General features: G+C 39.4%; 1 protein-coding gene across 4 annotated transcripts in view; it reads left to right on the top strand.

Annotated features, from left to right (window-relative positions):
* The window catches only part of CHD1 (chromodomain helicase DNA binding protein 1), a 48,826-nt gene that overhangs the window by 20,057 nt on the left and 4,965 nt on the right, over positions 1-23,804 (top strand). For all 4 annotated transcript variants that reach the window (XM_028748157.2, XM_028748158.2, XM_077936190.1 and 1 more), the window contains exons 12-32: positions 40-256; positions 3,856-3,945; positions 4,214-4,404; positions 5,850-6,038; positions 6,204-6,366; positions 6,823-6,975; positions 7,083-7,154; positions 7,525-7,674; positions 8,956-9,104; positions 9,713-9,809; positions 9,893-9,988; positions 10,830-11,006; positions 11,148-11,308; positions 12,246-12,287; positions 18,297-18,427; positions 19,696-19,834; positions 20,497-20,647; positions 21,759-21,881; positions 21,962-22,099; positions 22,827-23,084; positions 23,489-23,629. In XM_028748157.2, coding sequence (XP_028603990.2) covers positions 40-256; positions 3,856-3,945; positions 4,214-4,404; positions 5,850-6,038; positions 6,204-6,366; positions 6,823-6,975; positions 7,083-7,154; positions 7,525-7,674; positions 8,956-9,104; positions 9,713-9,809; positions 9,893-9,988; positions 10,830-11,006; positions 11,148-11,308; positions 12,246-12,287; positions 18,297-18,427; positions 19,696-19,834; positions 20,497-20,647; positions 21,759-21,881; positions 21,962-22,099; positions 22,827-23,084; positions 23,489-23,629 — 3,028 coding nt within the window. The remainder of the gene's footprint in view (positions 1-39; positions 257-3,855; positions 3,946-4,213; positions 4,405-5,849; positions 6,039-6,203; positions 6,367-6,822; positions 6,976-7,082; positions 7,155-7,524; positions 7,675-8,955; positions 9,105-9,712; positions 9,810-9,892; positions 9,989-10,829; positions 11,007-11,147; positions 11,309-12,245; positions 12,288-18,296; positions 18,428-19,695; positions 19,835-20,496; positions 20,648-21,758; positions 21,882-21,961; positions 22,100-22,826; positions 23,085-23,488; positions 23,630-23,804) is intronic.

Raw genomic sequence — 23,804 nt, forward strand, 5'->3', positions numbered from 1 at the left:
TTCTGAAATTTGCCATGTTTTATATACCTCACTTTACAGGAGCAACAGTTGCATTCTTGCAGATGAAATGGGCTTGGGCAAAACAATACAAACTATCTCCTTTCTGAATTATTTGTTTCATGAACACCAGTTATATGGACCTTTCTTGCTGGTAGTACCACTTTCCACTTTGACATCTTGGCAAAGAGAAATCCAGATATGGGCTCCCCAGATGAATGCTGTAGTTTATCTGGGGGATATTACTAGCAGAAATGTGGTAAGTGATCAAATTCTTCAGTGTCACTGTATTCTTAGTAGATCCAAAATTAGTGCTTATACAGAGATGGTATTGGAAAGATTAAAATTAACCAAATTTCACATTTATTTTAAAGAGTTGCTTGTTTTTGGTAATATTTAATATTTTTGTAAGTAAAATAAAGTGTGTATTCTCCAATATTTTGATACTTGGTTGAATAACAGAGAAATATTAAAAAAAATAAAATTCCTTCCAGTAGCACCTTAAAGACCAACTAAGTTAGTTCTTGGTATGAGCTTTCGTGTGCATGCACACTTCTTCAGATACACAGAAGAAGTGTGCATGCACACGAAAGCTCATACCAAGAACTAACTTAGTTGGTCTTTAAGGTGCTACTGGAAGGAATTTTTGTTTGTTTGTTTTGACTCTGGCAGACCAACACGGCTACCTATCTGTAAGAGAAATATTAGCCTTTCATTTTTGCCAAATACATTGCTGCTATCTAGGAAATGGCAGAGACTCTTCCATTGTCTGCTAAGACAAAAGGAGGCCAACTAACCAAAAAGCAGTATTCATTCAAGCTTCAATTTACTGAACTCACATAGTTAAAATGTAATAATTGATTACTTTCATTAGAGAGGTATTTACAGATAATAGCTTTATTCAGTAATGGAATGGACTGTAAAATATGAAACTACAGTGGTGCCCCGCAAGACAAATGCCTCGCAAGACGGAAAACCCGCTAGACGAAAGGGTTTTCTTTTTCTGAGTTGCTTCGCAAGACGATTTTCCCTATGGGCTTGCTTCGCAAGACGAAATGTCTTGCTAGTCTTGCGTCCCCCCCCCCGCTTTCCCCCCCTTTTTCTAAGCCGCTAATAGCCTTTTAGCAGCTTAGCCGCTAATCCTTTAATAGCCGCTAAGCCGCTAATAGCGCTAATCCGCTTAGCCGCTAATAGGGTTGCTTCGCAAGACGAAAAAACCTCTAGACGAAGAGAATCGCGGAACGGATTCTTTTCGTCTTGCGAGGCACCACTGTATAGTTCTTAGCATGTTATATTTGAAATTTACATTATGCTTATCAGTTCTTTTGAATCTACTACAAATGCAACTGAAAATAATACTTCCATTCATTTTGATTTATTCTTCTTTGTTACCCTTGAACTAAGCAATATTTTAACAGTCTTTTAATTTACAAATTTTCTTAATAAAATTCACTGACTGCTTTTTGCTGTTTGTTAAAATAAACTTCCTCATAGTTGATCAAGAAGTAAAGTGTTATACTGATCAAGCATTCAGCACATTTAACTCCGGTACTCAAAGAGCTTTAATTCTTTCTTGGGAACAAGACAATAGTTTCAGCTACTTTGAAGTCAATCTCTCTTCATGGCAGAATGCAGGATTCAGATTGACAAGTTATTCTCAAAGTAATTTATTTGCAGGGGTGAAATGCTTTCCTGCCTCTAAAGAGAAAGAAATGTTTGGAGCAAAAGGGAGGGGGAGAGAGAAGGTAGGAAAGCTAGGAGACAGAAAAGAACTGCAGAATAACAGTTCCATCTTTCAGTTCCTCATTTGTACAGTAAAACAGGGCAGGTGTGGGGTGGGGCAGATGACCACTCTGAGGAACAAACCATTCAGGCAAGAACATGATTAACTGTTACTCTTTATCCCTCTTTCTTCCGGGGTAAGATATATTTAGCCAGGTAGCAGTAGTGACTATAGCCGTGCCAGAAACAATCCTGTTCCACAGAACTTCTCCTGTCTGTCACTATCATGATTGAGCCTTCAGGCAGTACTCACCAAGACTCAGAAGGACCTGTTTATAGGATCTCCCAACTCACCAGATACCCATTTTCGAACCAATGAAATGTTTTCATGTGTCACCCTACAGATCCCCATCACGCCATAGGACCCCACTCTCCTAAAGGCCCAATAGCATAATCTGGATTAGATGTTACTGTCCGAAGAGAAGGGTGCGGTGGGAATTGCGGTAGTGTAGCAACTTCAGGTATCAGAGGATAAAGGGTTTTCCAAGACCCTGCTAAGTATCTCAGTGTGCTTTCTAATCAGTGGCACTACCCTCCTGTCCTGCTTTGTAAGTGGGCAGTCATTTATAGCCTTTGCAATCTGAGAGATGACAGCATCAGATAAGTTGATCCTGGAAAATGTCAGAGAACAGTGCATAATAGAGTGATGATACTAATCTAGAAATTGGTTTGTGCCCAGTACATGATTGAAAAGCCTTCTCAGGCACTTGTTCAAAATCAGTCATATCTGCTTCAGTTTCAAGCTTTAGAAATGGTTCCAGCCCATGAGGCATTGGGCATATTTTTTCACCATGCTGGAAATCAGTAGGAGGAAACGAGCCATTCTGTCTCTGAAGTACGTCAGCAAATTGCTGGAGAAAAGGTGCTCCAAGTTGTGGATGCTGAAGTTCACAGCAGCACAACCAAGATATTTCCTTGCTTTGTAGATACAACAGAAGTCCGTTGCTGTATTCATCACCACTTGCCTGGGCAAATTGTGTTACAATTTGAATTCCATAGAATTCCTCAGAATTCATTTGAGTCAAAGTATATGTTGAGCTCTAAGCAGCGCTGTTAAGTCTCCTGGACTTTCAGTATCAGTTGGCAAATAAACAGGCGTAATTCATATAAACAGGTGTACTAACAAGGTTTATATTAGCAGGCAGTTGAGCAACAGAAACTTGTCTCATTAGGTTATTTGGCACAGTTCCTAGGTCGGCATCTTGAAAAGGTGGTGGTTGTTTTTTTACTTACGGACTTCTCATATAGTTATGAACCTTTGCTTATAATTATCTTTGTAAGCCTACACACACTTCCACAGATAGTTAGATACAGGTTTTGCATAGGTAGAGATACATGGATATAAAATGTGTGTTGATAAATAGATATAATGCAGCATTTTAATACCACCAAGGAGGTCTGGGCAACCTATTTGATTCTGGTCCCCATTCCAATTTTATCTTCACAACAACCTTGTGGAAAAGGTTAGGCTGATAAGTTAATAAATTACTTTTCAATGGACCTAAGAAAAAGCTCTTCCCTCATCAATCTTAATCTTGCTTCCTCTCATCCCAGAGGGAATGACTTTGCCACAGTCTGGGCTGTTATCTTGTTTCTCAAGGGAAATAGAGATTTACAAGTAAATAAAAAGACAAAATATGCATTTTCTTTTGTGAAATTTGCTTGTAAATAAAAGCTATTTCCCTGGCTTCTGCCTCTGGTTAGTATAAAGGATCTTTCTTCCATAAAGGCTCTCTAGAAGGACCAGAATGAGCAAGGTAATTGCTTGTGTTGTGTACTGCATGTGTGGTTTACACTCAAAGTTGGATCAGCTTCTCTGTTTTGTAACATAGCTGCAAAGGGACAGTTAAAAAGAAACAGGTTAAGCTGTGCTGGTGCAGAAGTATATTGCATTGGTTGTGCAGCACCAGCTGCTTTCTCAATAGGTAGCTATTCTAATCCGATCCTACTTACTCACTTTCATATTTATGAGCACTTAGCTTGTGTGTAAGGTAATGTTTAGAAGCTAACAGCATCGAATATTATCAGAATTTGGGTTATTTCATAACCTTAATTTCTCACCAACTTTGTCTGCAGATAAGAACACATGAATGGATGCATCTACAGACCAAAAGATTGAAATTTAACATCCTTCTGACAACTTACGAAATTTTACTGAAGGATAAGGTAAGTAATTTGACCACCACTCACTTCTCAAAATGAAAGCAGAATACCGAAGGAACTAAACTTGCCTATCAACAGTTCTTAGGTTCAGTAGAAGAAGTGACTTGTGAATTTTATTACTGAAAAAGGCAGTTGTTTTCAATTTTGTGGAAGGAAGTAGAAAGTTTTTAATAGATTAGATGTTCATTTTTCTACAGCATCACTTTAATTGCCATTTTAAATGCTTAATCTCTGAAACAAAAAGGCATTCATTTTTATTTTATTTGAACAGTCATTCCTTGGTGGTCTGAACTGGGCATTTATAGGAGTAGATGAAGCCCATCGATTAAAAAATGATGATTCCCTCTTGTACAAGACGTTAATAGACTTCAAGTCCAATCATCGCCTCCTTATCACTGGAACACCCCTGCAAAACTCCCTGAAAGAGCTCTGGTCCTTGCTGCACTTCATCATGCCAGATAAGTAGGTAAACTTACTATACTAGCCATGTATAGTTAGTATAATTATTTAACTAGCACTCCTTGAAAAATGGTAGGGACTACAGCTTTGCTGGTTTGTCTATTGCTTTGTTTTGGTGCATAATGTCTGGAGAGTTTATTTGTTTATGTTGTTAGCCGGCTTTAAGTGACACTGGAACCATGTTAAAACAAAAAGTCCAATGCCTCTGGGAAGCTTACAGGCAGAGCATAATAGTAACAGCCATCAGAGGTCACCTATTTATTTTAGCTGCTTTGGCTTGTGTCCAGCTAAGTTCTGCTATTAATGGGCATGCCCAATTTATGTATACTAATTTCAATGGGTCTAGAATTTAGTTGAGTACAACCCTTTGTTTTGTATTTTTTCCGTATAGTCTCGCAATAGAGGTAAATAATGGTCTTCTGATATACTGGCTACTTTTATTTGTTTATGTAAACCATACGTCTTCAACATACTGTAGATTTGTTTTTAGGGTAGCGAAGCAAAATAATAAGAAACAGGAAGTTAAAATTAAAATGATAGCAATGATTATTCTAATAATACAGAAAACTAATATATCAAATAAAAAAACCCCTCAAACAGCAACAGCCAATTTAAATAAATTAAATAGAATCACTTAGACCAGTTTAATTTTAAAGGGTGCTTACATTAGCAGTTTGTAAATTTGTGTAACTACAGAAAGCTGCTGAAAAGACTCCGATTATTTGTTTACTTCTACTAACTACTATACAGATTTTTATTAAGATAGAAACCTGAGCATCGTGGCTGTACTAGGAATCTTGCTGGGGATTATTGGAGAACCCTTTGAAAGCAGGGGTGGGGGTTTTTTGTATCCGTATGATCTCTGCCAGTAGAATCGTTTATATCTCTCCCGGTAAAGTCTTGTTTGTTCGCCTTTTACTTTTCCTTCAGTATGTTGAGAGAGTGACAACAGCCTAAATATTGCTACTTGCCCATATTTTTCTTATGGACAAATATGAACAAAGTGGAAGGAAATTAAAATGGGGATGAACTGTCAGAAAAGAAGGGAGAATAAATTAGCAGAGCTTTTTTTTTTTTTTTTTTTTTTTGGCGTGTCACTCGGAAGTAAGTCCCATTAAATTCAAGTGGGACTTACTGCTAAGTAAGTGTGTATAGGAATGTGTACAGTGCTTAAGCTGCTTTAAAACTAAGTAGCATAGAACTTAGTGAAATGTTTAAAAACAAGGGTCATTTATTTTTCATAATTCAGATTTTCTATTGGCTTACTAACTTGGCTGATTACACGCTTGTTTTTCTAAAAGTCTGAGAACTTGTGTGTATGTCCAGGATGCCATGTATAATAGTACAGTAAGACTACTGGCATAGCATGTATGTTTATTTTGAAAATCTACCACAATGGTTATATTGAAAATTTGCCACAATTTAGAATGTTACATTTTATATTGAAGGTTTTCTTCTTGGGAAGATTTTGAAGAGGAACATGGGAAAGGAAGGGAATTTGGCTACGCAAGTCTTCACAAAGAACTCGAACCATTTCTATTAAGGAGAGTTAAGAAGGACGTAGAAAAATCTCTTCCTGCCAAGGTTGAACAAATTTTAAGAATGGAGATGAGTGCATTGCAAAAGCAATATTATAAGTAAGTAATTTATTGTGGCTGTCAAAATAATTCATACAGTGAAAAGTGAGCAGGTTTCTTTCATACAGTAAAGAGTTTGCCTGCCTGCTTGCCTCCAAGCATTTTTTAAAATTTTCTGTTTTCCACAGTTTCATTACTGACAATACACTTTTTTTAAAATATCAGGTGGATTTTAACTAGGAATTACAAAGCCTTAAGTAAAGGTTCAAAGGGCAGTACCTCAGGCTTTCTGAATGTCATGATGGAGCTCAAAAAGTGTTGCAATCATTGCTACCTCATTAAACCACCAGATGATAATGAATTCTATATTAAACAGGAGGCCTTACAGGTAAAATTTCACGTCTTGTTCTGTATATAAAACGAATTAAAATGCAATGATCAGATTACTGGGTTTTTAAATGTTAATTAAATAGCATTGGAAAGATTATATTATTATTATTATTATTATTATTATTATTATTATTATTATTATTATTATTATTATTGTTATTATTATTACCACCACCAAGTAAACATATCTGGGGAGGAAGTTCCACAAACATGGTGCTGCAGCTGAGAATGTTCCCCCTGCTTGCCCACTGCATAGTGTAGCTTTTTAAATCTAAGAATTCTGTGCACAGGAATAGATGTAATCGTGTTAGGCATATTCAGACTTCCTTAAATTTTTGATTTGTGGTTTCTACCTTTGGTTTCTGGTAGTTCCCACAAAATGCATTAATGTTAATGTACAGACATATCTTCCATGCAGTCGTTGATTTTTTTATGTCTTGTGTTTTCTTTCAAGAATTTAATCCGGAGTAGTGGGAAGCTCATTCTTTTAGACAAGCTGCTGATTCGCTTACGAGAACGTGGCAGCAGAGTGCTTATATTTTCTCAAATGGTGCGGATGCTGGACATCCTTGCTGAATATTTGAAATATCGTCAGTTTCCCTTTCAGGTAAGAGCTTACTGTTAAATTATATCACTGTGCGCACATTTATTTGTTGGCCTCATGCTGTTTACACACTAGCACAGTCTTAGTCTAATTGGTCTTTTTCTCTCCAGAGGCTAGATGGGTCAATAAAAGGAGAACTGAGGAAACAAGCACTGGACCATTTTAATGCAGAAGGTTCTGAGGTAATGTGTTCACTTGCCTGTTTTGTGTTTTGTTTTATCTTTTGAGGAATGTGTTTTTTTTCTAGCAGCAGAAAAGATTATTTGCCATCTTATAAACAAAAACCTTCATAGTGAAATCCAGGATTTTATGTTACAAAATGGAACTGTAGTGCTTTGTTTAAGGTTAGCAGTTTATTTTACAACATTGTTTGTGTTGGAGACAAATGTTTTGGTACAGTTTTGGGCAGTTTTAGAATAATTGCATTCTTAAGTAGTTTAAAACAATTTTAATGTATACAGTACTTTGAATGTCAAAATGTATCAGTTAACTCTCCTGTTAGGTATATTTTTACAGTTTTTGTTTCAGTCTTCCCGTCTCTCTTAATTCCAGGACTTCTGCTTTTTACTGTCTACCAGAGCTGGAGGTCTAGGCATAAACTTGGCATCTGCAGATACTGTTGTTATATTTGATTCTGACTGGAACCCTCAGAATGATCTGCAAGCACAGGCTAGAGCTCATAGGATTGGGCAGAAGAAACAGGTACATATGTTTTATTTGTTTTAGGTACTTGGTTGGGGACAGGAACAAATTATATGAAATCCAGTTTACATATATACGTGTGTTTATCTGTGTTTATTCCCCCAGCCCCTCAAGTGACGTAGTTTGAATGTCTGGGTCATGTTTTATGGATGTGTTAGTTTACTTGTCTTTATCAAGATGTGGTTTGTTGTGTGTGTGTGTGTGTGTGTGTGTGTGTGTGTGTGTGTTACAATTAACTAAAGAATTCAACTTTTTAATAGAAAGACAACTTTAATGTGCCCAGTTCCCAAACTAGCAGCCGGACTCCAACAGACACAGTACTAGCATATAAATGTTTATGAGTATATTTAAAAGAGTGCAAGTACACTTCGTATACCTTGGCTGCAGTCCACCAGCAGTGAACTGTGTGTGCTCCTATCTCCACAGAGACAGAGGAGCTCTGCTCCCCATAAACTATGCACAAAGCTTTCAGGCTAGCCATGGAACTCTGGAGATGTTCCACCACTGTGATCAGCCTGACATCTCCTTGCATCTGTGCAGTGATGATTCACAAAAGGGGAAAGTGCTGATAGCAAGGCCATAGGAAACTAGATTTGGGTTTCACAGCAGCAACATCACACACATATGAAATTTTATTTATTGCCCACCCTTCACCCTAAGGTGCCAGGGCAGATTGCAACACCAAAACACAATATGAACACTAGTTATAACAATTTAGAATCACAAAAATAAGGTGGATGCTAAAAATATGTACCTCAAATGTAAAAGCCAGGGTTAAAAGCTGCATCTTCAGTGTTCACCAGAAGCTGTACATTGAAGGTGCCAGACACACCTCTGTGGGGAGGGAATTCTACAACTTAGGGGCTGCCACAGAGAATATCCTCTCCTGGGCCACTACCCCCTGTGTTGTTAGAGCAGAAATGGATTCTCACTGCAGAATTGAGGGCTTGCCTGGTTTCTTGTTGTAGAATTGCAGCCTCTGGAGGTAAAAACGTGTCTTGTTGGAATATACTGTCCATTCAACTTCCGAAACGCTTGGAAACCAAGGCGTGGCTTCCAATTGGTTTCCTATTGCACAGGAAACAATAGCCATGCCGGACATTCAGCTTTCAAAAAAAGTTCGGAAACAGGAACACTCACTTCCAGTTTTCGATCATTCGGGAGCTGGAACTTTCGACTCCCAAGGCATTCGGGAGTTTTAAGTGTCACTAAAACTTCACATTATTTCCTATTACTTTAGTGATTCCCGTAAATCTTTATTTTTTGTTTGGTTGTTCACAGGTAAACATTTATCGGCTTGTCACTAAAGGATCTGTAGAGGAAGATATCCTGGAAAGAGCCAAGAAGAAAATGGTTTTAGATCACCTTGTCATTCAGAGAATGGACACTACAGGAAAGACTGTGCTGCACACAGGTTCTGCACCTTCTAGGTATACCTTTGGGGATGAACTGCAAGCATATCTAACAGACAACTTCCCAAAAATGTGCAGATAATCCTTCACAATGTTAAGGGAGTTATGTTGACTTGTCCAAGGTTACAAAACTTGCCAATTATCTTCTTTCTCTCAGGATGTCAGGGCTAAATCTCCTGGCTCCTGAAGCTAACAGATAGGCATCACCTGAGATATCACTTGCTTTCCCATCATGCAGTCCTTTCTGCCCTTCTCAAATGATAGAAGATGGCTTCAGACTGATTCCTTCCTCCCTTATTAGAGCAATGGTTCTGAAGGAGCCAAACTGAATTGACCCAGAACTGTTGAAAAATATAATAATGGAAAGATAAACATGGGGGAGGGTTGAAGAAAGGAGGGCAGTAACCAAAGGAAGAGAATCCCTCTGCCTGACGTTTTCCCTATTGCTGTGGATTACGGTGACCTAAGAAGCTTAAGGAACCAAGACACAATTCTAGGAGAAACTCTGAATTTATGTTATTGATTGAATGTGTCAGCTCATTGTCTGTGGGCATCTAGTATCTTAGACACACACATTTTTGTGCCTTGTGCTGAGTAAAAGAGTAACATGTTCCCTTTATTTTTAGCTCTACTCCTTTTAACAAAGAGGAGCTGTCAGCTATTTTAAAGTTTGGTGCTGAGGAACTTTTTAAGGAACTAGAAGGTGAAGAACAGGAGCCACAAGTAAGGTTAACATCCTAGCATTTGATTTTTTGGTCTATTCAAATCAACATTCCACCGGTAAGATTTTATTTTATTTTTTTCAGGAAATGGACATAGATGAAATCTTGAAGAGGGCTGAAACACGGGAAAATGAAACTGGCCCATTAAGTGTCGGAGATGAATTGCTTTCCCAGTTTAAGGTACTGTACTTTTTCATTCCATAATTATGTTAAGCAAAAATTATTAAAAGCAACTCCATTTTAGAAATGCTTTCTGTTAAAAGCTCCAAGTTTTTCCTCGGGAAACAGTTTTTCAAAATCTGTTTAGAAGAATGTGGTCACCTCTACCCCTTTTTAAACACTTGAATGTTGAGATTTCTTTAATTTTTTAAAAGCTCACTAAGAACTTTTGTTCCTCTTCCCTGTATGCAGACCCATAAAGGGGGAGGCAGGTACACTTGCCTCGGAAAGCTAAACTGGCAAGGGCCCCCCACCAGGGACCAGATGATTTTTTGTTCAAGTTTATAACTTTATTCTAGCAAGACTCCAGACCTGGGCCTCAGACAAACTCTGCACGGTCCTACCTGTATGGACTCCAGAGAGAAAAGAGGAAAGCTTATTATTGTTGTTAGAAACTTCTTTGAGTTTCTGGAGAAACTCCAGAATGAATGAATGAATGAATAAATAAATAAATAATCATCTGACACTCTGGCTGATATCCTGTGAACATACTTGAGAGTAAATATTTGGACTCACTGGAACTTAGCTTCCACATTAGCTTCCACATAAGATTGGTCTGTAAATTAGCAAGCTCTCAGTAACTTTATGCCAAGGCCTTGTAACACAGACAAACAGAAAAGATGACTGAAACACCTTTGGGGAAGAGTGCACAAAGGATAGGATCCCAGATTAATCAAGCTTAGAGTTCACCCATTGAAGTCATGATGCTCAGGTTACCCCTGTTTGTTGTATTTGGAGTGTGTGTGTGTGTGTGTGTGTGTTGTAATTGTAATAACTTTTATCAAAACTACCATTTTAACAGGTGGCAAATTTCTCCAATATGGATGAAGATGACATTGAACTGGAGCCTGAACAAAATTCAAGGAACTGGGAAGAAATCATCCCAGAGGTCCATAGGAGAAGATTAGAAGAAGAGGAAAGGCAAAAGGAACTGGAAGAAATTTATATGTTACCCAGAATGAGAAACTGTGCAAAACAGGTAAAGATTACTTTTGAGAGATTTTCCTTCCCATTGAGTTTTGTGTTAGAGCAAATTGCACTTGAAATGTTGAAATTTGCTTTAGCTTCACAAATGGAACACTTAAATTTTGCACTGTTTTTAAAAATAAAAAAAATACAGATCAGCTTCAACGGGAGCGAAGGCAGACGTTGTAGAAACAGAAGGTATTCTGGATCAGATAGTGACTCCATCTCGGAGAGAAAACGACCCAAAAAACGTGGAAGACCACGGACTATTCCACGGGAAAACATTAAAGGATTTAGTGATGCAGAGATTCGGCGGTAAGAAATGGGGAAGGGGGAAGATCTACAAGGGGAAAGAAATAGGAAAATTCTTCATTGGAAGCTTGAAATGCTTGTATGTTACATGTCTTAAAAATCACGCTTCCTTTTCAATTACTTTGATAAATACTGTTTCACACATTACATTAAGCTATTAAATTGAGGGTACATGTTTGTTTAAATTCAAATAGAGTGGTTACATTTACAGAATTTTGGGTTTATATTGCAGTACCTGCATCTTCCCCACCCCATTTAAAGTTCTACAATTCATTTTGGAAAGAAAATAAAATTATTTCCTTTTTCTTGGATTGCCAAATAGTATGGATTTTGGATTGAAATAAATTAATTTCCATATAATCTATAATGGCAATTCAGTATAGAGAAGGTTGTAATCCAGCTTCTCTTTCTCTCTGCATGGCATCTGGTAGTGTATGGAAATATTTAATAGTATCTATTTTGACAGATTAGACACTTTACTGTAGTAAACATGAATCTGGTTACTTTCATAATTTAAAATGTATTCTTACTCTCCATTGCCATATTTTGACAACCTAAAACATCGGTTTCTGAAGTGACTTTGGTTTCAATCCCATCCCCACAAAAAGCTCAGTGGAACCTACATTTGAGTAAATGCATATAGGATTGAGACCTTTTTTATATTATTTGTGGAAGATAGTGCATTTTTAAAAAAAGAATTTTGAAACTTAGCTTTGTATTTACACATTATATTCTCTCATATAGATTCTTCATGGGCACGCTAACTTCAGTAGAATATCCTCTATAGATTGTCTTTATACACTGAAGTTACCAAATATTTTCCCTTCTTAACTTTAAGTAGTGTATTTTTCTTGCATGCATATTTTACTGGTTTATCTTGAAAAAGATATGATATAAGGACCACGTAATTAACATATCACTTTTTGTTTTTACAAAAAAGGTTTATCAAGAGTTACAAGAAATTTGGGGGGCCTCTTGAAAGGTAAGCTTGCCTACCTAGCAGCTGAGAAGCTTTTAAATTATAATGAAGTATTCCTGCACTGCATTTTTAAAAGGCAAAAACAGCATTGACGTTTCGGTGATCATTCATTGAAATGGTGATGGATAGATTTTTCCAATGCAAATACGATTGTAGGTATTAAAATCCATTTATTCATGGGAAAGTATAATTATTAATACTGCTCCTTGCATGTTCAAGGAGCACAGAAAAGGTGGTTTTGCTATTTTGGGGGAAGTCAGTAAACTGAGTGGTGCGGTTCAAACAAACAAAACATAGCTTAGTGTAAGCCTTGCCTCAAACCATGGCATCTTCTTTCTGCTTGGCCCCCCATGATAAATCAGGAAATCTATTTCTTAGTTTGAAGTTGGCTGGAGACCCTGGCTTGTTCTGAGCTTGGTGACCATAGTTACCATGTTTGGACATAACAGGAGACTTGCATTCCAAAGATGTAAGAGGCAGCAAGCAAAGTCAGAAGCATAATTCACACCTGAGATGTTCAGTAACGTGATATTTTTCTAACACAGAGAGAGCAGGTGTGTGTTTTAGAAAGAGAGAAAAATTGTCCTAAGCTAATTTACATTACTCACTTAGCAAGGGACTATGTCTAATCAAACCCTCTTTCTCTGAAATTAGCAGTGGGCTCCTACTGGGTGTGTTAGAAGCTTGGGATGGGAGGAATCTACTCATATTGCTGAGGGGAGATCAGCCTCTGCCAGAACAATGGATAAGGAATTTACTGGTGCAGTATGCTGAGTGACCAAATAACAAGTGTGCCTTGTTAGAACACCTGGGCTAGGGTAGAACTGGTATTTTTTTAATTAAAAAAAATATGCATCCATTGCCTGCTGTGACTGTTGGCTATTTGCAGTATGGTAGCGCTGCAGATAGCTTGCTGGGGAGATCATGCATTAAAAATGAAAAGGACTCAAAAATAACTTAAACAAGGTTTTAATAAGAAAAACAAAAACTCCATTTACACTAAATACATTAACAACCAAACCAGACCCAACCACCAACCCAAACCCCAGGGTAATGGGAGAGCTAGGTGCTGCTCCTTATATACTAAACCCAAATGCTGACACACCTTAATCAAATACAACTCAGCAGCACCTGCTATGTTTCACAGCTTTAAAGTTGGGTCTCGTTATCTTGCTCTGGCCCTTGCTCTGGCCCCTTTAAGATATACACATCGAGTGGAACAATGATGAACCTTTACATTTAAAGAAACCATTCAACATTTCCCCTGCGGTTCATCATTGTGGAACAAAAACAGAAAGCATACTTTGTACATGTTTTTCATGTGTAACCTTTGGAAGTGCTTTTGTAAAAATGTCCGCAATTTGACTGTCACCAGGAACATATTCAAATACAACCATTTCATCAGCAATTAGTTGCTTTACAAATTCTAAACGTAACCTTAAGACTCTAGTGCGCTGCGTATTGGTCTCTGAGCACAGGATAGCAAGTCCACTCTGGGAATCAAGGTAAACTTTTACTGGTAGTGTTACTTGCATCTGTAGGTCTGCAAACACTTGCAGATACCATTCTACATCACGAGTGGCCTGAACGCATGCACATAATTCACTTTCTGTTGTGGAGAGACAAATAATGGTTTGTGTTTGGGACTTCCATTCAAATGGACAACCGTTATAACAAAACACCATACCAGACACACCCCTGCAATTATTTTGTTCCATTGCATGAGATGCATCGCAGAAAATTTCAAAACCTTTGTCAATACATGTTGTAAACTGCAACCTATAATGTTTGGTATGTTTAAGGTACATTACCACTCTCTTAAGAGCAGAGAAACATTGTGTAGTAGGCTTTTCCACAAATTTTGCCAGAAAGTGAAAAGCATAAGTTATATCTGGTCTTGAGATTCTTTGAATGAAATTTAGCTTGCCTATAGCAGAACGATACAAAGTTTTGTTAGGAAATGGCTTGTCTTCACCTGTAAAGGTGAAACCACACACCATAGGTGTTTCCTTCCCATTTGCATTTTCTAAACATAGCATTTCAATAAGATCATCAATTTTTGCAGTTTGATGAACCAGAAAAGATCCATTTTTGCCTTTCTCAATTTGCATGCATGGATAAGTAATTTTTAGCTATGCCTAATTCCACTACATCAAATTTCTTCTGTAACTGTGATACCACCTGTTCATATTCCTGTTTAGTTTTTGTAGAAATTAATACGTCATCTACATACACACATATTTTTGTTACAGAGTTTGCCCTTTCCTTTATGAACACACAATTATCTGCCTTTCCTTGTGAAAAACCAATATCCAGCAATTCTTTTGCTAAAGTTTGGTGCCAATTCCTTCCACTTTGGTGCAGACCATAAAGGGATTTGTTTAATTTGCATACCAAACCTTCAGCGGCGTCTATGCCTTCAGGAACACGCATAAAAATTTGTTCTTTTAAATCTGCAAACAAATATGCAGTTTTTATATCTAGGTGATAAACGGAATGTCCACGCTGTGATGCATCTTTTAACAAAAGCTTAACTGTTTCATATTTTACGCTTGGTGAATAACACAAATCATAATCTTCGCCTGGAATTTGTTGAAAACCCCTAGCAACTAATCTTGCTTTGTACCTTACAACTTCATTTTTGTCATTCGTTTTAACTCTATAAACCCATTTCGAATCAATAAGTCTCATATCTGGGGTTTGTGGTACAAGAGACCAAGTGTTATGCTCTTTTAAAGAAGCTATCTCGGAGTTCATAGCTTTATACCAATTTGCAGCTTGTTGCTTAGGTAATTTCTGAACATCACTGTAGCTTTTTGGCTCAAAAACTACCTTATTGGCATACACAGTATTAAAATGTTCATCTGCAAATCGTTGTGGCTTCTGTCTCTTTCTATCTGAACGTCTCAGTCCAGAAGGAGAGTCAGACTTCTCAGACTTAATGGGACTAAGTAAACCACTAGTTTGAGGTTGTAAATCATTGTCAGATTGAAGAGGTGCCTGTAGGCTAAGCTCACGGTCAGAAAACTCAAGAGAATCTGACCTCCCCTCGGGTGCCTGTGACTTTAAATCATCAAACAAATTATCAGACTCAACAGGCTTTTTGTCTTTTCCCATTAATTCAGAAGCACTATTTCCTGCTGCTTCTTCTGCTGTTTCTTCCTCTTCTTCCTCAGTATTATCTATACCATCAGTATCTTGGAAGACAGCAACTCCATTCCAATTTACAGTTTGTATCATGCTTCTGGTAATATGAAAATTGCCAGTTGCTGGTATGTAAATTCTGTACGCCCCCTGCTGGTAGCCCATTAATTTTCCCTGGACACTACGTTCACCCAATTTTTGCTTAGCAGGATAATGCATAATTACATCTGAACCCCAAATGCGGAGGTATTTCAGATTAGGGCGTTTTTTAAACAGTTTCTCATAGGGGGTGACATCTAAACCAGTATGATAACTGTGATTTCTAACGTAACAAAATGCATTAAGTGCTTCAGCCCAAAAGTCTTTGGGCAGATTAGCATCATGCAGATACGTTTTAACCCCTGCCTGTAGGTCACGCTGCACAACTTCAACAAGCCCATTTTGCCAGGGACTTCGGGGGCAAGATAACTCATGAGTAGTCCCCTGCGCTTCCAGGAATTTCTCAAAATCCTCAGAAACAAATTCCCCGCCCCGGTCAGAAAACAGGTTCTTAATTGGTTTGTTAAAGTGCGTTTTTACCCAGTTGCAAAAAACTTTATACTTTTCAAATGCTTGGGACTTCTCAGCTATTGCATAAGTCCAACAGTATCTACTATACTGGTCTATCAGAGTAAGCCAGTACTTAGAACCTCCTAATGATGGTGGGAGTGGCCCAACTAAATCACAATGTACACGCTCAAATGGTTCAGTTACTTTCCTATCTGAGCACCTACCCTTGCGTGCAACCTTAATCTTATTCTTGCAACAGGATAGACATTGCATAAAGAATTTACATGGTTTTAAGTTGAGGCCATTAACGATATTCTTTGTCTTAATTACATCAGCAAAATTCAGGTGTCCCAGAATTCTGTGCGCCTCATGGACACACCCGGAATGAGGCCTTACATTCCTCAACCCCTGGCTTGACCGTGCTTCTCTGCAATTTATAGGCGATTGGGAGTAGGTGCGAAAATACAGTCTATATAAACCATCAGAGTCCCGGGCATACAATAAACGTTTGTTCCCATCAAAAAACTCACACATTGATTTTAAGAAACGCACAGTTATGCCTTGACGAGCAAAGCACCTTACTGACAATAAATTGTCCACTGACGGGCAGTAAATGCAGTTTGCTATTGTAATGTTTAAAGAGTCAAGTTTAACAGTACCTCTGCCAAGCGACTGCAAGACTTGTGAATTGGCTAAATGTACATTACCAATTTCCTCTTCGAAAGAAATAAACAAGCTTCGATCATTGCAGATGTGCTGAGATGCTCCAGAGTCTATAATGAAAGACTTCCACTTGGCATCTTTAATTCTTTTACGATTTGTAGTCCAAGCATGAAAAGCTCGCGGCTCGTTTCTGTCTTTACTATACGATGTCTGCTGTTGGGCTGACAACCGTGACTGACGAACAGAAACAGACTTGGGAGTACTTTGCTTTCTTTTGGCTCTGCAGTCCTTTGCAAAATGTCCTTGCTTATTGCAGAACCAACAACGCTTTGCAGCTTTAAATGCAGTTGTATCACCACAGGTTTGCATATGGCGTTCCTCATTCTTTCTGGAAATAGGAGTGCTTATGGCACAAGCCTCCCTTCTATCCAACTCGCCCATTAATCTTGCCGTTACCCCTTCCACAGTTAATTGTGCTGGTGGAACAGCAGATATCTGGCTAGCTATACCATCAAAGTCCTCATTAAGGGAACAAAGGATGATAAAAACATACTGAATATCAGGTATCACCATGTCCCTTCGAATTAATTCGCCGCGTATTGCCTCCAGACGTCTCAAGTGTGCTGCCATATCACCACCAGGCTGCAACTTCGTCTGGTACAACTGCTTGAAAAACGACAATGCAGATGCTGACTCTTTTCTAACATGCACTGCTGCAAGACTGTCCCACATTTCTTTGGCAGTTTTCTTATTTCTTATATAGACTACTTGCTGGTCGCTGACTGCCAAATTAATTATCGCCCTGGCTTTTGCATCTCCTTTCGACCAAGCATTAGTTACAGGGTCAGGAGGGTCATCAGTTACATAGGTCCATACTTCTCTAGAGGTCAAAAGCGCCTCCACCCGAAAAGACCATAAACTATAGTTCTCATCTGTTAGCTGTGGGAAGACCAGAGCCTTCTCAGCTTCAGGAACCCGGTCAACCATTCTGGAACTCTTCCAGACCCACAAAAAATTACACTAACAGGAGAAGGAGTTTTCAAACCTTTCTCAGAGTCCAAAAATATGCAGTCATCCACTCAGCAGCTGGGCCCATAACCAAAGATGTTGGCTATTTGCAGTATGGTAGCGCTGCAGATAGCTTGCTGGGGAGATCATGCATTAAAAATGAAAAGGACTCAAAAATAACTTAAACAAGGTTTTAATAAGAAAAACAAAAACTCCATTTACACTAAATACATTAACAACCAAACCAGACCCAACCACCAACCCAAACCCCAGGGTAATGGGAGAGCTAGGTGCTGCTCCTTATATACTAAACCCAAATGCTGACACACCTTAATCAAATACAACTCAGCAGCACCTGCTATGTTTCACAGCTTTAAAGTTGGGTCTCGTTATCTTGCTCTGGCCCTTGCTCTGGCCCCTTTAAGATATACACATCGAGTGGAACAATGATGAACCTTTACATTTAAAGAAACCATTCAACAGTGACTACCAGGGAGTGCTGCTACAAGAGGCTATTGGGGAGGGCTGACTTCTTGAATTTCCTCATTAAGAAGGTTGTATAAATACTGTATCTAGCATTAATGCATATTCTGTTTTTCATTTCTCACATACTGATACGAGAGCTATGATACTTCTGCTCTGTTGCAGGTTAGATGCCATTGCAAGAGATGCTGAATTAGTCGATAAATCTGAGACAGACCTCAGACGGCTTGGAGAGCTGGTACATAATGGATGTATCAAGGCTTTAAAGGACATCTCATCTGGACAAGAAAGAGCAGGTACAGCTTCCAGGGGGCGGAGGAAGAGATTGCTTATAACCCATGCCAAGAACTAAAGAAGTGAGCTCCTGTGACACTTCTTTTTCTGCCCACACAAGCAGTCCCAACCTTCCTTGGCCATGTTCCTGAGTGGTTAAACAGCCTTTGAACAGGGATATGGGATTGACAGTAGTTCCCATGATTGTTCTGGTGCTTCTTCCTAGCTCCAAACCAGCTATACTCATAACTGTACAAATAAATAAAATAAAATAAATTTCCAGTAGCACCTTAGAGGCCAACTAAGTTTGTTCTGGGTATAAGCTTTTGTGTGTATGCACACTTCTTCAGATGCATGCAGGAGAGAGCAGGAGGTGGGATGCAGAGCCCTCCATTAACTGCCTAGAGACCAGCTCCTTCTGTTCCTGAACTGTTTCCAAATCAGCCTGTTTTCATAAGCACTTTAAAAACTGGAGCCTGGTCTTGCTTCCCCACCCCCCAATCTCTCCCCCCATTCCTTTTTCATTTTCTGTTGTGTCTGTTTAGATCAGTGGTTTTCAACCAGTGTGCCGTGGCACCATGGGGTACCCTGAATGATGGTTAGGGGTGCCACAGGCAACACTGACCTCTGTCCTTCTTCCCTTCCCTTCCTCCTCTGATGCCCTCTTGCATCTCTGCCTTCCAAAGGCTTGCACAGCTATTAGTTGCAGCAGCGGCTGCTGCCCAGCAATCTCCCAAAGAGAGGGGATAGGAGGCTGAGGGAACGCTCCACAAGGGAGGGTGTTAAAAAAAGGGGGTGAGAGGCTGCCAGCTCTGCAGACAAGGGGTGACATAACTGGGCTCCTGAGCCCCACAGGGGTGCCACAGAAAGAATGTAGTTGGTCAAGGGAGCCGTGGACTCAAAAAGGTTGAAAACCTCTGGTGTAGATTATAAACCTCAGGACAGTATCTTGCTTGTTTTTTAAACTGCTCTGGGTGCCTTTTTGGCTGAAGCACAAAAGCTGGATGTTACCAATTAATGGATTAAGTTCTGTTGTGATAAGATTTACATAGATGTGTGAGGCCATATTCTTCACTTGACCTGAAACTGTTAGTCCATGTCAGCAGCACTCCTTGTTGCTTTTTTCCCTATCTGGCACATTGTTGGTTCATGCCCTTGAAGCACATTTGTATTGATTACCTCTTCCTTCTAGTGACCTCATGTCGAAAGGGCATCTTGTTCCTTCACATTTTGGAATAGAGATGCATAAAACTGACCTAACATTTACCTGTTTTATATTCTTATTTGAAAGGGGGCAGACTTGGAAAAGTTAAAGGCCCAACGTTCCGAATATCGGGAGTGCAGGTAAATGCAAAACTAGTCATCTCTCATGAAGAAGAGCTGGAACCATTACACAAATCCATTCCTTCCGATCCAGAGGAAAGGAAGAGGTTTGTTACATTTGTTTTATTTTGATGGGGGGGGGGCAGGTATGTTGCTAGGGAGTTGTGACCACATCATTGCTCAGGAGTCTGAATATCTCCATTAACATAACAGCACACTTTGCTTTTGCCACAGCTGATCTAGCTTTTTTCCTGTTCTAGCCACTCTTATGCACAGATCGGAGGAGTGAGACCTATGAAGAGCAGAGCAAGTGTCATATAGTGGTTAGAGTGCCTGACTGTTCAGGAACTCATGGCCTATTTGGTAGAGTCCCCTTTCTGATACCAGCATTGTTGCAACTTACCTGGGAGGGGGTTGGGCGGAGGCGTGGTGAGGTCAAGGCTATGCAGATGGACCAACAGTCAGTATGGCACTCTCACCAGTGTGCCTTCACAGTTTCGTCACCACGTCCCCGTCACCCCCAGCCCTTCCAGGTAATCTGCAGCAGTACCAGAGGGTAGCTCCATGGCTTGCCCCACACATGGGTCACTATTGCTCATAGCACTGATGTAAAAATAAAATGAGAGGGAACCATAAAATGAGAGGGAACTCTTTAGAGGAAGAGTGCCATTAAACTTCTGTTTCTGCTTCCTTTTTTAATGGTTATATTGTATATAGCTGCCAGTAGAGGTAATACAAATAGCTTGTGAACTTACTGTTTTTCATTTAGATACACCGTTCCTTGTCATACTAAGGCTGCTCATTTCGATATAGACTGGGGCAGGGAAGATGACTCTAATCTTCTAATAGGCATCTATGAATATGGATATGGTAGTTGGGAAATGATCAAAATGGACCCAGATCTCAACTTGACACAAAAGGTAAGTCCTGCTGTCTGTCTAAACACAATGTTATTCAGGAGATCAAAAATTGCTGGTTGAATGGTTACGGTGGTAGCCAAGTGGACTGTATTCTGACTTGAGACATTTAGATGATATTGACTGTTGTATCTCATTTCTCACACTCTGCATTCCCACTTTAGTCTTTTATATTTTTAGTTTTTCCATGGTATCCCTGGAAAATTTTAGAGAGGGCTTCCTTTGTTACTGGTTCATTATTTTTGTCTTTCCTTTCTAATGGACAGGATGAAAGCCAACAAACTGAAGCTCCGTCTAGATAAGATTGCGGCACTTATTGGGCGGTTCCCTAGACAGTGTGGGTGGGAGGTTGCCTGCTCTTGATGGGGTTACACACCTTCTGAGGAAGCGAGTATGTAGCTTGAGGGTAATTCTGGATCCATTGCTGTTGCTTGAGGCTCATGTGGCCTCTTCAGCTAGTGGCCCAGCTGCACCCCTATCTGGACAGGGATAGCCTAACTTCTGTTATCGATGCTCTGGTAACTTCTAGGATAGATTACTTCAATGCATTATATGTGGGGCAGCCTCTGAAGATGGTTCAGAAACTTCAGCTTGTGCAGAATTTGGCAGCCAGGTTGCTCACCAGGGCAAGACATTTTGGGTATATTACCACGATCCTGGGTCAACTGTACTGGCTGCCGATTAGCTTGCAGTGCTGGTTTTTACCTATAAAGTCTAAAATGGCTCGGGACTGCAGTACCTCAAGAACCCCCTCTCTCCATATGAACTGACTCACCCTGCAATCATCAACTGAGGCTGTTCTTTGTGTGCCTCCTCCATGAGAGGTGCAGAGGGTGGCAACATGAGAACAGGCCTTTTCTGCAGTGGCTCCCTGTTTGTGGAATGCTCTCCTTGGGGAGCCTTGCCTGGCGCCTTCATTAGGTATCTTTAGGGATCAAGTGAAAACCAGGCCTTTTAAGAACTCTTGTGTTCCATTTTTGGTAAGAAAAAGAAAGTTGTGCTGAAAGAATCTAGATTCAGACAGTTTCCCCAGTATAGTGAATCTTTTCTTATCCATGAAGCTGATAAAACTTTCTGTACTTGGAAAAAAAGATATCTTAAATTGCTCTTTCAGATTCTACCAGATGATCCAGATAAGAAACCCCAAGCCAAACAGTTGCAGACCCGTGCAGACTACCTCATAAAATTACTCAGTAAGGATCTTGCAAGGAAGGAAGCACAAAGACTATCTGGGGCAGTAAGTTATTTTCTGTGCATTATCTTTTTAAGTGCACCTACTTGAACTTGTATCTAACATGGCACTTTTCTGATATTCAGGGAGGCTCAAAAAGAAGGAAAATGAGAACAAAGAAGAGTAAGACCATAAAAGCAGCAAAAATTAAGGAGGAGACAAAGAGTGATACATCACCACCACCTTCAGATAAGTCTGAGGAAGAAGAAGAGGAAGATAGTAAGGTGAATATCTAGAAGTTTGAATTTGTGCAAAAAGTAATAATTTTTAAGCATTAGATTTATTTGTTTGATTGGCCGTTTTGAAGTTTTATCATTCAGATAGCCCCCTTTTTCCAGCCAGGGGGCTGTAGTGGAGAAAATAGTGGTTTTCATCAGACCACAACAAATTCAGATGACATTTCATCTCATGACTTCACCCCTCTGGTGAACTAGCTCTCTTGACTTGAACCACTATCAACTGAAATATGGCCAGAGTATAATTGATTGGGCAAATGACAGACAACTTGCAACTTGCATGGTTATTAGGTTCCAGGGATTCAGCGTACAGCTAAAACTGCACCTAGCCAGAACAACCCCAGAACCTCCACCCCATCTTTCTGGAGCCATGGGCCTTGCCTCCCACATGAGGCAGAGTGCTTCTAAGCTCTGCCTGTCTTGTTCCCCAGCTCTGGGAGGCTCCCATGAGAAACCGACAGTAAGTGGAACAAACTGAACATTGGATTTAAATTGGAAGTGAGTGCACCAGTCTGCTGAAGCTCTCTTTCCTATCTACCTCTGCTCCATTGAATGTGTAGGTGAAAAAGGAGCAGCTGTGGCAAACAAAAGTTTGGCAATAGAACTGAATGGAGGGAAATGTCACCAAAAGAAATGGCCAAGTACTAAATGATTCTAATAATTATATCTGAACTTCTTAAATTAGCATTTTGATGTACATGCGTGTATGTTCCAGGATGAAATGGCTGCAGTAAAACATCCAAGCAAAAAGATAAAAGCAGAAAAAGAAAATGAAGAAAAATCTGATGCAGATATTGTCCTGAAGAAGGAGGCTGATGACAAAAGAGAGGCCAAGGAAAACAAGAGGGAGCTGAAAAGGGAGAGAAAAGAAAAAGAGGACAAAAAAGAGTTAAGGGAAAAAGATGCAAAAGAGAAGAAGGAAAGTAAAGCAAAAGAGTACATGCAGAGAGAGAAAGAAGTAAAAGAAGAGAAGGTAATTAAGTCGGAGCCATATTAGACCACCTCGTGCCCATAATAAGCATGCTGTGTTTTTAGTTCCTCTCCTGCAGGGGTGGGGTCTGAAGGGGGGGGGGGTAGGCCTGATGCAGAAGTCAGAACCAGGTGGAACTTCCTTACTCTCCTGTATTCTTCACATGGATTGTGACTAAGCTCTCAAAAGGAAGGGGAAAATCTTGTATGCTTCATTTTGCTCTCTACTAACATCATTGTGTACCCAGTCTATATATGTTATGTGTGAAATGCTGCTTTACCTTAATGTACATCACTCTGCTTCGATGGTGGTTTTTGGTTTTTTCGCAATCAAGCAGTATATGATTTTTTTAATGAAGTGAATATTTAGCACATCACTTCAGAAATTTTGAATCTCTTAATTTCTAGATGAATGAGTCCAAATCTGAAAGCAAAGAGAAAAGCAAGAAATCTCCTTCGGCAGACACTCCTGTTCATATAACAGCAAGTAGTGAGCCAGTTCCTATATCTGAAGAATCTGAAGAACTGGATCAGAAGACATTCAGTATTGTAAGACTTCTTCAGAATATTTTGTCGTTTGGTCATACTAATTGGCATGAGGCATGTGATTCACTATTAGCAGAAAAAGCGTTCATTAGGCCGTCGGTTAAATATGGCTCTTGAAAGATGATGGCTACCCAGTTTGTACTCTGCAAACTGTCTTTAAAAAGTTTTAAACCATGCT

Source organism: Podarcis muralis, chromosome 11 (assembly GCF_964188315.1).
Source record: "Podarcis muralis chromosome 11, rPodMur119.hap1.1, whole genome shotgun sequence".
NCBI classification, from domain to species: Eukaryota; Metazoa; Chordata; class Lepidosauria; order Squamata; family Lacertidae; genus Podarcis; species Podarcis muralis.